Source organism: Tuber melanosporum, assembly GCF_000151645.1.
Source record: "Tuber melanosporum whole genome shotgun sequence assembly, scaffold_162, strain Mel28".
NCBI lineage: Eukaryota > Fungi > Ascomycota > Pezizomycetes > Pezizales > Tuberaceae > Tuber > Tuber melanosporum.
Window position 1 is genome coordinate 184,801 of NW_003298822.1, and position 13,381 is coordinate 198,181.

General features: G+C 48.4%; 3 protein-coding genes; 1 reads left to right on the forward strand and 2 right to left on the reverse strand.

Annotated features, from left to right (window-relative positions):
• The first annotated feature begins 74 nt into the window (after window positions 1-74).
• On the forward strand, window positions 75-3,494 carry GSTUM_00003206001 (uncharacterized protein). XM_002836850.2 has 6 exons: window positions 75-156; window positions 213-533; window positions 619-1,150; window positions 1,202-1,454; window positions 1,505-2,206; window positions 2,266-3,494. Exons 2-6 carry the CDS (start codon window positions 296-298, stop codon window positions 3,259-3,261), a joined length of 2,721 nt encoding a protein of 906 aa, XP_002836896.1. The 5' UTR covers window positions 75-156; window positions 213-295; the 3' UTR covers window positions 3,262-3,494.
• Window positions 3,495-5,854: 2,360 nt separating this feature from the next.
• GSTUM_00003207001 (uncharacterized protein) lies at window positions 5,855-7,020 on the reverse strand. XM_002836851.2 has 3 exons: window positions 6,617-7,020; window positions 6,361-6,536; window positions 5,855-6,289 (listed from the first exon to the last, which is right to left on the reverse strand). Exons 2-3 carry the CDS (start codon window positions 6,440-6,442, stop codon window positions 6,126-6,128), a joined length of 246 nt encoding a protein of 81 aa, XP_002836897.1. The 5' UTR covers window positions 6,443-6,536; window positions 6,617-7,020; the 3' UTR covers window positions 5,855-6,125.
• An 836-nt stretch (window positions 7,021-7,856) lies between these two features.
• GSTUM_00003208001 (uncharacterized protein) lies at window positions 7,857-12,057 on the reverse strand (the record flags this gene model as incomplete). Its single annotated transcript, XM_002836852.1, has 11 exons — window positions 7,857-8,339; window positions 8,379-8,514; window positions 8,565-8,799; window positions 8,832-8,954; window positions 9,000-9,207; window positions 9,322-9,728; window positions 9,879-9,953; window positions 10,053-10,353; window positions 10,416-10,850; window positions 10,896-11,556; window positions 11,609-12,057. 11 exons carry the CDS (start codon window positions 12,055-12,057, stop codon window positions 7,857-7,859), a joined length of 3,513 nt encoding a protein of 1,170 aa, XP_002836898.1.
• Between the last annotated feature and the right edge of the window lie 1,324 nt (window positions 12,058-13,381).

A 13,381-nucleotide genomic window follows, 5' to 3' on the forward strand; every position in this document is an offset into this window, starting at 1 on the left:
AGGCACAGTATCATATCATATCACAGTAATTTACAGGTATAATACCTCCAACCCAAACACAGTTGGCGGTTTTTGAATCATCCCCCACGCACAGCCCCACATCTACGGGGGGTTAGCTAAATTACCAAAGTACCGGTACGGTACTACAATAGTAAGGTATGATACCGGTACCCGAGTGCCTTATTCTAGTAAGCTCACCTGAACTGCCGCAGAATTTCCTCCGCTACATTGCATTACTATAGGTATCGCGTCGTCTTGCACCACTGTTCCTGCAAGCCCATCTTCACCACCAAAGATGTCAACCACAGCCCCACCCATCAGGCTCCTGCCCGAGTCTGTTAGCGCGCGAATACGCAGCACCTTAACAATAACGAATATATCCGACGTGATATCAGAGCTACTCCAGAACGCAATCGACGCGGGAGCTCGCAATGTGGCAATTGCTGTGAATCTAGGCAGGAATAGCTGTGTGCTCGAGGATGACGGTCATGGGGTAACTCCAGAGGGCATGCTCCTTGTCGGACGGGAACATGGTAACTATCTGATCTTTCCCCGCCCACAATTCTGTACCGCTCAAATCGTGGCTGATGTTTCCTCCGTCACTTTGTTGTCGGGTAGCTACCTCTAAATACCCGCCCGCTGGAGACTTTGGTTTCCGGGGACAGGCTTTGTCGGCTATTTGTAGGCACTCCCTAACTACGATTACCTCCCGAGCGGACGCGAGCGGACGGACGGTTATGCGGAGGGTGTCGTACGGTCGCGAGTTGTTTACCGGGGCAGCGCCGGAGCACCTGGAGCTCAGGAGGTCGGGTACGGTGGTTAGGGTTGAGGGGTTGTGGGGGGACATGCCGGTACGGGTTAAAGTTAGAGAGGGCGTGGATGTGGACAAGGAATGGGACGATACGAAGCGGGGGATCGTGATGGTGCTCCTGAGCCGCGGGGGCGTGGGTGTTGTTGTCAAGGATGAGAACGGGGAGGTGAAGGTTAGGGTTAGGGTCGTTGTGGGGTCCGGATGGGAGGTTAAGGTGTTGAAGCAGGTATATGCTGTTGGTATAGATGGGTGGGAGAAGGTGGTAGCGAGGATGGGAGGAATCGGAATAGAGGGCCGGATTTGCACGCGGGGTAGTGCGAGCAAAGGGTTTCAATACTTGTGTAGGTTGGTCTCTATATTTTTTAGCTTGGTTATGGGCTGATGGTGAAGCACCGAAGACATTAATGGGTACCCTGTGCCTATGGGGACGACCTTGCTGCATGAGGAGATCAATCGGTTATTTGCTGCTTCCTCTTTTGGCGTGGTAGAGGAGGACGATGGAACAAAAAGGCTGAGGGGTAATCCGAAGAAGGGTGCCGATAGGTGGGCCATGTTTGTACTGCGTGTCGAATGTCAGCGACGAGAAGTGGATGTCATAGGTGGTGAAGGTGGGACAAAAGGGAAAGCCGGGCTGGAGGGTGATGTTAGCAGCTCTTCTAAGTCCAGATATCGGCTCCTGCTAAAGGTGAACAGAATCTTAGTGCCACAATCGGGCTTCTGCAAAGGCTCATTCATGAATTCCTGAGAACTCATTATTTCCGCTCCACCCTAGCGACGGCTACGAAGCCCCAAAGGGGCGAAGGGACCACAATTCGTGCATCCCCCCAATCGGCATTAGATCTTCTGGGCGAGTCCCGGCCAAGAACACCACTGGGTGTCCTCCGCAGAAATACCAATACAGCATCGTCTCAAACAAAAGACACCGGAAAATTGACAAAAAGTAGAGACCTCGGAGTATTGGCAAGCTGGAGCAGAGTCAAATCCGCCCGAGCCGATCCAAGGGAAGAAGAAGGCAGACAGGGTCCGGGATTTTCAAAAGCGCTTACCTTCTCACCCGCACCCCTCCCTGCTGGATCTCGCCTGACACCAGAAAAAGGGAGAGGAGGGGACTCCGTGGATGATTCCGAGGCCCCCTCTGATACGTGTTTTGAGTGGAGAGATCCTGTATCGCAGAAGACCTATACTGTCAACTCCCGAACTGGTAATACTATGACGGCCAAGGGTCCTACGTCCGGTAGGTCTATAGTTAGAGTAGGGGTGAAGAGGCCTTCGTCTAGAGATTCCTTTCTAGGGCGAAGGCTCGGTGATGACGGTAATATTAGTAAGAGGGCGTGTACAGAACCGCTATCAGAGCCCAAGGAGCCACCAGGGCCGTTTATAGAGAGTCTTCTCAGGGTAAGATCTGTCTGCTTACGTATTCAGTTATCAACACACAACTAATCATATATTTCCAGACCTGGGAGAACCCAGTCTTCAAACCAACAGATGCTCCAATCCCCCAGATCACTCTTCATACCTCCGAATTTGTGCCTGGATGTGCCCACCCAACGACCAACTCACCGTTATTTCTTTCCACTTGGACGTTAGGAAAACTGACCAAAACGGGTCTCCGAAATGCGGAAGTCATCTCACAAGTAGACAAGAAGTACATATTGATAAAAATGGCTGGAATAACTACCTCCTCATCACCAGATCCGTCCGGTCTATTGGTAATGGTAGACCAGCACGCCGCGGACGAGCGTGTTCGCGTGGAAGCATTATTTGCGGAACTATGCTCCCTAGAAGAGAGCCCCCAGGGAGACCAAACACGGGCACAGAGTGGGAACCTGACATACAAAATCTCGCACAGAGAAGCAGAACTATTCACCCGCCACCGCGCTTCATTCTCTGAATGGAAGATACACTACACCATCGCAACCAACGGAGGGAAAGAAAAAGAAGGCGCAAAGGAAAACACATTAACAATCACCTCCCTCCCGAGAATGGTCTCCGACCGCTGCGCCTCCGAACCATCACTCATGATAGACATCCTCCGCCGGCATATCCCCGTTCTTGAAGATACTACCGCTATGGCACATGTTGGCTCGGCGTCGACCGCCTCATCTTTAGACCCTCATGCACCATTACTCTCCCGTTGTCCAACCGCCCTAGTAGACATGATCAACTCCCGCGCTTGCCGCAGCGCAATCATGTTCAACGACCCCCTAGAGCTTGACGAGTGTCGTTTGCTGATTGGCAAACTAGCGGAGTGCAAGTTTCCGTTTCAGTGCGCGCATGGGAGACCTTCGATGATCCCGTTACTGGACCTTGGTGGCGTTGGGACCGAGAGCGGGGTTGGGAAGGTCGTGACATTTGAAGAGGGAGTGAAAGGGAAGGGTGGCGGGTTCAGGAAGGATTTTGGAAGGTGGGTGGAGAGGGAGAAGGAGAGGGTGCAGAGGAGAGATGATTAGTTGTAAGTAACTTAGTATTGGGGAGAGGGTTCTGGCATTATTGGCCTTTTAGCTTTCTCCCCCGCTTTATGGGCTGTATCATGAGATTTGGTTCCAGCTGGCGTTTATTGGTGGGTGTTGTTTGTTATTCTTTGCGCGGATGTGGGATTGTGTATTATATAGATGGTTATCTACCCTGCAGAGGCACCAGATAGACTTTGGTTTTCTTCGTGAAGGGAAGTCGTGTTATCATACGTGCTGTCTACAAGTATTCGTGCATATTCTAGAAAACCCGGACCTGTCAAGCTCTCAAGGGCCCGGGGTGGGGTGGGGCTAATCTTGCTTGAGCGTAATAAGTTTGTAAATTTGGTTAAAAGAGGGGGGGGGTCGTGGTCATGGCATGGTCACGGGACATCACCCGCTCCAGGACATGTTTCGATCTTTTTCACAGAGAGCGATTAATTAGCCGTATCGTGGGGATGATCTGGGAAGTTGCGTGTGGATAGAAACCCCCCGTGAACCGGGGGGGGGGCATGCGCACGGTGATTTCAGTCTTGGTGGTTGAATTTGTTTGGAGCAGTGCGGGGAAGGCGGAGAGAAGAAAACCTCTGTCTTACCCCGCAGAACCGTAGAGGATTAGAAGGCAAGAAGGAGTTGTGGTGGAAAGTGCTGTAGAGATATGTCCGTTACAGACGATCCTGCATATAAACTCCGAATCCCACTGTCCGCCTTATCCTTCCGGCACCGGCAAACCGCGATGTCCATTGGAGAGTGCTATAAGCTCAGGAGCTTGAAGGGCGCGATGGCACAAATAGTAGCAAAATCAGTAATACTGTTACAGAGGCAGCATTTATCCACTCGAAGAAGGATGACAGAAAGTGTGCCTCCGGGCCCTAAACCAAGCTAGACCCCCCAGATCGCATGTCCGTAGCAATTCCACTATGATACTACCTTAAGCCGCCGTGTCTCATGCTATGTGAGCAATGTTCGGCCGCGGTTGTCCGGAATATCGGGGTGGATATTTTCCCGCCTTAAGAGCAGCTTCATCATTCCCCTATACAAGGATATACCAGTACCTGTTCAGCATCCCGTGGAAGTAGTATCCAGTCGTTATCTAGACTATCCGCGTTGATATCTTCCCGCCCTAGAGGTAGCTTCACTTGCTCACACTTCATAAAAGCAGCCCAGGAAAAGGGTGCTTGACTATTGTTGTTTTGCCCTGTTGGCATCTTTGTACCGTTTGCAGTCTCGCCACTCTTTCATGCCATCCTGGAAACCCGAAAAAGTAATAGGCCTTCCATGTCTGGCCTATTAGAATTGATAGTACCATAAATTCATTATTCCTGGTGCCAATCCTGGAGAATTTCCTTCGAAATCTCCCCCAATCCATCAACGAGCTGTTTCAGCGAGGCGCCAAGCATACCGTCATGCATTGCTCCCGTTGCCTGGTGGATTCAGAGTAAAAACACACAACAGCACAACGATAAATTTATTTTGTTGATCACGCGAGCTGCCCATCACGAGGGAGCTATCACCACTTGTTAGCAACTCGCCGCTTCTGCCAGGGATACACTCTCCAAATGCTGTATTCTTACCAAGATCTATCTTCGTGCTATCATACCACCCCCGGAATTCACCAGTACAAGTATATACTTGTACCGTATTAACTGGGGAGAACCCCGTGGCGCTAGTACTGTACGTTCGAATAAGATTTTTAACAGAGTTTTTTCTTGAAATCGCAATAAAACGCCATCAGCCAACTCTTTATAGCCAGGACTAAGCTTTTCAGGGCTCTGATCGTGACGCATTTGTGAGTTTCACCTCAGACACTGCTTATTTCAACGTAAAAGTGTCGGGCGGTTTTCCTCGGTTAATACGGTAGTACCCTGTCCCACATTGCGGACTCTGTCGTTCGAAGATTGTGATGGCAATATATGGTGTTCCAATGGAGAAAGCCGGACCAAAATTTCGGACCCCTAGCCGGCCACACCAAAAGTTATTTGATATGTTATAAGTAACGCTCGAGTTAAGAAGATGAAGGTTGTTACTGAAAGCTAGAGATATCTCTCATTTTTAGAAGGTTGGAATGTTGTAGCGGGTGAGTTGGGCAAGTTTGGCCGATGAGATTCCCGAGAGCAAAAGGTATCATAGGTGCATGATAACTGTGATGGTGTAACCTGGTGGATAAACATCTGGTCTATTTGGTCCACTCGAGACCTGCGGTGTCAGTTGTTTGGTAAATTTAGCGGTGAAAACCACAAACGCCCCATGTCTTGCCCTTAGTCTAGAGGCCCAACCCGCCCAGGGAGAGAGCGAGCCTCGACAAATATCTCCAAACCCCCCCCCCCGCAACATTCATGCCCCTCTCTGCATTCTGGGAACTAAACCATATCGATCGCTCATCCCTATCTATGGACAGACTTTATCTTCTCAGCCTCGCACCCAAGTCAGCTCCCTACCCAGGTGCTGTGACGGCGCAGTGGGGGTCTAGACAATACCGTATGATACTTCAAACCGCAACGTTGGACTCGGGACCCAACCTTGGTGTCCCTAGGCACATAAGCCGCACGCTGGAGTAGAGTAATCATTTGGGGCGGGAAAATGGGACAGTGGATTTCAAAGCAGATAATAAGTTGTAAATTTAGGGGTAGACAAAAGAGTAAGACGACTTCGCGCTCATTTGCATATGTTTTCACCCCGCCAAGCCACCCCACCAAGCTCGGATACCTTAGAATTCAACCAGAAAAAACCTTGGTACTATGACCCTTCGAATCCGGTAGTCGTAAAACAAAGAAAACAGAAAAGATATAGAGCCCCAAACTACCCATAGCCATTCATGGCCATCAAACAAAGAAACAGAAAAGGAACTACCACCAGCTCCTAATTTAAACCTTCCTCTTCTGCAAAGCTCCGTCAACCTCTTCATTCCCTTCGGTGACCTTCTTCCCAGTCTTTGTGATCTGCGCTAGAACATCCTCGTATTTTAGAGTATCGTTGGTGGTGACCTTGACAATTTTGGTATCGAGGTCGATGTTCAAGTCCTCCACCCCTATTGTTAAATCGTCATTAGCATCATCGCCGCCGCCCGGGGGAGGGGAAAGGGGTAGTCAAGGTGGGTACCCTCAAGTTTCTTCAATGACCGGTCTACAGCACCTGAACACCCGCCACAGGACATGGCGACAGTGAACTGGTAGTTTCGCATCTTGATTCTTTTTCTTTGTTTATTCGTTTGTTGACTCTTCTTTACCTCGTTGCGTCGTACTGCGTCGAGATGTGAGGTGAGGTAACTATGAGGTCTTGTTGTATGTATCAGTGGGGTGAATGAGGGTAAGGCCAGGTGAGGTGAGGGGGGGCGGGTCGGTGGGGTTTATATTACTCTCATACAATGACAGAGGATCCCCCTACCGGTAAGCACAAAGGAACGCGGCGGGATTAGTCCCGCTGCCCGCAGGGTGAGAAGCCCCTTTCCGATACTAATCTACCGTACTCGAGTACTCGCACAGGATACGGGCGTTGAGCATGTTTTTGCGCTACCGGTAGTTTCACCCTTGATGGTGCGAGGGGTGGTTGTTTGTAGCAGGGTTATCGCAGCTTAGAAATGGAACGTGCTAAGAACGCCTTCAAGGTATCCCATGCCATTTATTCTTGTATTCAGGATATCGGGCCTGACGGCGACTGTTTTGCGGGCTTTTTGATTTTCCTTATCCTTCGTATAATACCGGTATCATACTTGTGCTGTACAAAGTCAGGGTCGGTCTTTTTTTGTCCCCCTTCTGGTTTTCGCCATCTGAGATACTATACCGGTAATTATGCGGTTGAAGCCGAGGTGTTGCGATCACAATCCTATGATTGGACGATGTGAACCCTAACCCTGTGGTTCCTGGATGCTATAGTACTTGTATCATATCATTTGAGAGTCATATGGGTCGCAATCATCGGTAATCATATCGCCCCTAGGAGTGAAATATCCAGAAACCCTTTGGGGGGAATCAAACGAATTAAGGGAGTATGACGACCCATCTCTGCCTGTGAACCCTTGGCTAAATGAAAGATTCCCTATGCGTTCCTCACCGGTATTCCCATCATACGTGTGTGGTCGCCGGGCTTATCTCATGACGCCGTATTGAGATCATATCTACATGATACTTCTCAATATCATAGTCCTGGGGGGGAGCAGTGGTCAATACGTGGGAAATTTCACCAAGTTAACCTTGTTGGTACTTATCCCCAGAGTATTAGGTGAACCGCACGAACCATCATCACCCCGGTTTAGTGCGATTCAATCAGGAGATTCGTAGCTCATGAACTGCGAACTGCGAACTGCGAACTGGAGAATGAGCTGCGGTACCAGTACCGGCTCTATAGGCCATTTACATGATGATTTGGTATGATAGAGCAGCGCGGCCGAGTCGTCCACAGACAGTCGGTACTCGAGCACACTGGCAAGCTTGGGTGTGAAGTGCCTCTTTGAGCCGTAATACACATCCCACATCTAGGCCGGCATGATGAGACTCCCTATTGATAATTCCGAGTGACGTAAAGTGATGGGTATTGCATTGAATAAGCCATCATACTCCGAGATCGAAGTGCAAAGTAAATCAACCGCAGAACATATATCACACCAAATCCAACCCGCCTCCCCTATTCCCTCTTCTCGATTCCCCCCTTACTAGTAATCTATTCAATTCCCCCTCTCCCGTACACAACTCCTCAAACCTCCCATCCTCAACAACCCCCCCCTTACTCATAACCACAATTCTATCAGCACACCTCATCATTTCCTTACTATGAGTGATAATAATAACAGTCATCTTCCTTTCTCCCTCCGCCAACCGCTTAATAGTCTCGTGCACCACTCTTGCACTCTCACTATCGAGGCTGCTCGTGCACTCATCAAATATCAGAAGCGAGCATGGCCTCACAAGCGCCCGAGCAATCGCAATCATCTGGGCCTGGCCACCTGAAAGTTCGCTTCCACCGTTGACCAAGCAGGTGTTGTACCCGTCTCGCAAACTATCAATGAATTCATGAATTCCGGCACTACGCGCTGCTGATTCTACCTCGCTGCGAGAACAACCTCCGCCGTAGGAGATATTTTCCTGAATTGTTGTGTTGAAGAGGGTCGGAGTTTGGGGGACTAGGGATATGTGAGAGCGGAGAGTTGGAAGGTCAAGTGAGGAGAGAGGGTCCGATGAGAGGAATATTGTGCCATGCAGTGGGAGATAGAAACGTTGGAGGAGAGACGTTAGGGTTGATTTACCAGAACCGGAATGTCTGTGGTCGTTAGTTTTGAACGGAACGAGAGAAGGTTTATGATTGTATACCCTACTATGGCAACGCATTCACCGGGATGTATGATCAGGTTGAGTTTGTAAATGACGGGGAGGCTGGGGCGGCTCGGGTATGCGAAAGTAACATTCCGGAAAACAAGTGGACCCGTAAAGTCTGGTGCCCTGGTGCCGTTCTGTTCATCGTGCGAGCCGAAGGAGAGCGTTGTTAGATTGAGAACACGAGTTGCCGTATCTTTGCTATTATTTATTTGTGGAACTAGCAGGTTAGCTGAATCGATGAAAAGGGAGGAGAGGGCACACTTGATCCAATAATGGCATTAACGTTCGCTAGGCAGAACAGCAATAGCGTAAATACAGTGACTATCTCCTCTAGAGTATAATGACCAGTTGATATAAGGCGTGCCCCGGAATAGAATATCAACGCTAGACTTGTTAACTATGAGATCGGAGGACAGGGGCAAAGCATACCCGTAGCAAATAATATGGTTGAATCCGCCACCCCAAACCCGATCCCTGCATATATCGCTCTCCGGATCCCAATCCCCACAGCAGCCCGTGTAGCTTTCAAAAACTTCCCCCCAAAATACCCTTCCAATGACAACGCCCTGACAGTCCTGATATTCGAAACTGTCTCCTCAAATATGTTCCCGATACGACTGGTGGCATCATTGCCCTTCTCCTCCCATTTACCACTAACCCACGAAAACCCTCTCGTAATCCCATACATCACCGGAGCAATGGTCAACCCAACAAGCGTCAGCTCCCAGCTCTGCGAAAAACTCCAGGTCACTCCGGAAATCATCATTACCGTAGCCACGAATGCATATCCAGCGAATCGTCCAAGAAGATTGCGCATTTCTTCTGCATTCTTTCCCAAGTGCTCTGTTATCGAAGATGCCTCGTGCCCGTCAAACCAAGTGAGCGGTTGACAGAGTATTCGGGAGAACGCCCGGATGCGGACGTAGTCGATCCATGCTTGCCCACAAGACTCCAGAAGGTAGTGCATTATGTACGAGTTTATTCCGTCTAGGCCGGCTATAGCGAGGACTAGTATTGACCATTTGCGAGATTCCAAGGGTGTATTGGTAGTGTCAAAGAATGATAGGAGAAGTCTCGCTAGAAAAAATGAGAAAAGCGGCGTTGAGATGCCGTGGAACATTGCTGCAATGAAGCCGAATATAAGGAGGATGCGGTAGCCTAATGTTAAAGATGGCCACACGGTACGCATGATTCGGTAGAGTGATGGTCTCATTCCGCCCACTCTTTGGAATTTCCTAGAGGATCCTAAAAGCGATAGGGGCCCCTGAAGAGATGCTTCGGACTCGGGGAGCTGGGTTTTTCTTGCACCGCTTGAAGAGCGGTTGCGTGAGGGTGGGGATTGGAAGCTAGGTAGTTCTGTGAGTTCCATGTCATTGCTTATCTCTATAGTATCCTCTCGGGCTCCACTGGCCTCTGGGGATGATTCACCTCCCATACCATACATATCGGGTACTCTGTCGGGTGAGAGTATATCCCCCACACCTTCCTTCCCGCGGTTAGCTTCCCGAGATGAAGCTTTCAGAAATGATTGAAATAGCCCATGCCTATCTTCTATGGAACTTCTAACACCAGATTGAACCAGTCTACCATCCTCAAGAATGAAAACATAGTTCTCTGGTTTGATCTGTGTTATGTCATGTGTGATTATAATAGTCGTCTTGCCTTTTCTCCATTCGTGGATTGACTCCATCACGGATGACCCAGTTTTATGGTCTAAATTGCTCGTCGCCTCATCAAGTATTAATATCTCCGTGTCTCTCAGTATTGCACGAGCTAACGCAACCTAACAATATACCATGCATCAATAAGGCGAGTTGTCGAAAACAGTTGATCATAGAATCTCACCCGCTGACGCTGACCACCTGACAATTGTTTCCCGCCAACTCCGGCAAGAGTATTATAACCGAGAGGTAATTCTGATATCGTATCCTCCAGCATTGCCATACGGCATGCATCTCTGATCTGGTCTTCGGTAACATTCCGATAATCTTTCCTTCCAACGGAAATGTTCCGGAATATCGTCTCATTGAATAGGACACTCGGTTGTTGAACCACGGTTATATTCTCCCTCAGCCATTCTTGATCGAGAGAGTTCAAGGGAAGACCATCGATAGTTATTTCTCCAGATACCGGCTGGTACATGTTAAGCACAAGATTGCCAATTGTGCTTTTTCCGGATCCACTGTGCCCAATTATGAACGTCGTCCTGTGAGCTGGGATGGAGAAATCTACCATGTTGAGGGCGAGTTGGCTTGGCCGTGATGGGTATGTAAATGAAACCTTGTGTCGTTAGCTATTTTCTTTGGAATCGGTTAGAAAACTCACATTTGTGAATTTTATTTCTCCATTCAATATATCTGGGACTATATCTCCCGTCTTTAAAGGCATCCTCCCCCTTTCGACCTGCTTCAGCGATCCCTTCAGCGATCCTCCTGCAGCCATCCCCTTCTGCAACAGCATCATCTGTGGCAATATTATCTCAAAGCTCTGGGTTGCCATAAGACAAGACCAAAACGTGGTCATAACATCTCCAGCATCGGCCCTCCCTCTCCGAACCAGCACTCCGCCATACCAAAACCCCTGCACAAACATTGCAAAGGTGATAAACCTAATACATCCGACCTGCAGCGCAAATAGATTCGCTTGCGACCGATACGCTCTCGCGGCCTTTCCTAGCGCCGCGGAAAAGTTCCGGAGCTCAAGGCCCTGAGCGTTGAACGCTTTGACAGTCTCGATAGCGGTATAGGACCTACTCACCGTGTTTGCCGAGGAGGACATGTGCACGTTTTGGGCTTCTATGAAGGGTTCCATACGGATTGAGAGCAAGGAGAGGAGTAAGAGTGCTATTGGTGCTCCTGAGAGGATCACCAGGGTCAGCGACCAGGAGTGATATAAAGCTATCCCTAGTGATACGGACGCAGTCACAGAAGCTTGGACCGTGAATCCAAGCGGTTCCGAAACTGCACTTTTGAGTTCATTGATTTGACTACCACGAGCTCAGCATTGGAAAACCATGATCAAAAGAAGGGAGGATATACGTCTGACACCCAGAAACTAGCTCGGCGATTCCCTTGCGTGTGTCAAACCATTCCATATCTTTACCAACAATACCCCGGAATAGCTCCTCATGGGCAACTCTCGCTTGAAGTTCTCCGAACACCAGCCACGACGCGAAGAACGAGCCGCTGACAAGCCACCTAGTCGCTCCGAGAAGTGATAAGTAGCTTGTATACCTCGATACAGAAGCTAGTAGTTCCTCCGAACCAATATTGTTGCTGCTATACCCTGCAAAAGAGCTGAATATTCGACCCATCAGTAAGGACATTGTGGGAATAGCCAATCCACTCCCAATGGAGAACAGCAATGCCGGTAGGAGTGCTACGAAATTCCGTTTGCGAACGAAGGCAAAGAGCGAGGACAAGGAATTTTGCTTCGCAAGTCCGTGGCCGTCGGCAGAGACACCTTCGGTTAGCTTTTTGGCCTCCATGGTTTTTTTGTTTTCCCCAAGATTAGCGAAGGTAGAGGATTTGATACCGGGGTGGACAGAGTACTCGGATATATAGAATTTCATTGTTGAAACCTATTATATTGGTTGGGTCCGGATGGGGCTGAAAGAGGCTCTTGGCGTTTAGGGCAGTAACTTTATAATTGGTGAGGTAGTGCTGTGAGGGTGGTAATGATAATTTTGGTTTTGTATGACACATAAGTGCATAAGTCTTGGTATGATATGATACTTCTACGATACTGTTACGGATGAAATTTGATTTTGCTTTCTTATATTATTTTTAGCTAGTTTCGCAAATCTTTAGCTTAGCTTCACAATTATTTTAGTTAGCTCTTTACTCAGAATGGGGAATCATAAATTGTTTGTATTTACTGGGAGCTGAATAGGTCATGTTCTCAATGGGAGAGGGTTTGCTAGGCTTGGCGGACAGGGGGGTGGAAGTTTAGTCTATATAGCCGTGGTTTTCTTCTCCTATTTTTTTTTTTTTTTCACCACCACCACCACCACCACCACCGCATTTCAACGGAGGAACGGAGGAACACGGAAAGTGGGGAAACGGTTTTGAATTTGTGTCTTGTAGCGAGATAGTTGGACAACCAGGACAGGTTGGATTTTTTTCTCTGAGGTTTTTTTTTTTTGAGGTTTGTCTTGTGCGAAGAGGTTGATTAGCTAGCTTGGAGATTGAAGGTGATCGCAATTGCAAGGCATTTTCTTACGGTTCGAAAGTTTCATCAGTGATAGTTGGTGACTAGCAGGTTCTCATCCTGTGAAGTACACATACCATTCCGCACAATTTTTTGTTTTTCAATACCCATAGGAACCGGTAGTAAGCAGATTCATCGTGATTTCTTCTTATGGCCTGTTCAGCAAGAACAATCTAGAAGTATTTGAATATTTCTATATATATATAAAAAGTAATAAACAGCTCATTTTCATATATCCAAAGCAGGTGAACTCCAAAGAAAGCAGCTCCATAATTAGATCTCAGATATTCCTCTACGTATTCTATGTGGAGAATAAGGAAGCAAAAGGCTTAGTGCCTGTTTGGTTGTGCTGATTCAATTCTGTTGTCCCATACAAAGTGAACATTTCAAAATGGAAGGACCACCTTTTTTATATGGGGAACGGTCGCAAAACCAAACGGAACCATCGCAACCAAACAGGCCCTTATGCATTCTAGAGCAAGGGAAACAGCGATATTGCAATATTGTGCCTGCCGAGAAGGCCCTGATGTATTTAATGAGAGGAAAAAGGAGATAGAAATTATTCAAAGAATCATGCGGCTCTTACTGATCAAACCCTTATT

Bases quoted from the DNA above. Each gene is read 5' to 3' on its own strand.
- GSTUM_00003206001 (XM_002836850.2), top strand. From the start codon at position 296: ATGTCAACCACAGCCCCACCCATCAGGCTCCTGCCCGAGTCTGTTAGC. The intron at 1,455-1,504 runs GTTAGCAGCTCT...AAAGGTGAACAG, and splicing joins AAGCCGGGCTGGAGGGTGAT to AATCTTAGTGCCACAATCGG. The intron at 2,207-2,265 runs GTAAGATCTGTC...ATATATTTCCAG, and splicing joins TTATAGAGAGTCTTCTCAGG to ACCTGGGAGAACCCAGTCTT.
- GSTUM_00003207001 (XM_002836851.2), bottom strand. From the start codon at position 6,442: ATGCGAAACTACCAGTTCACTGTCGCCATGTCCTGTGGCGGGTGTTCA. The intron at 6,290-6,360 runs GTACCCACCTTG...ATTTAACAATAG, and splicing joins GTCATTGAAGAAACTTGAGG to GGGTGGAGGACTTGAACATC.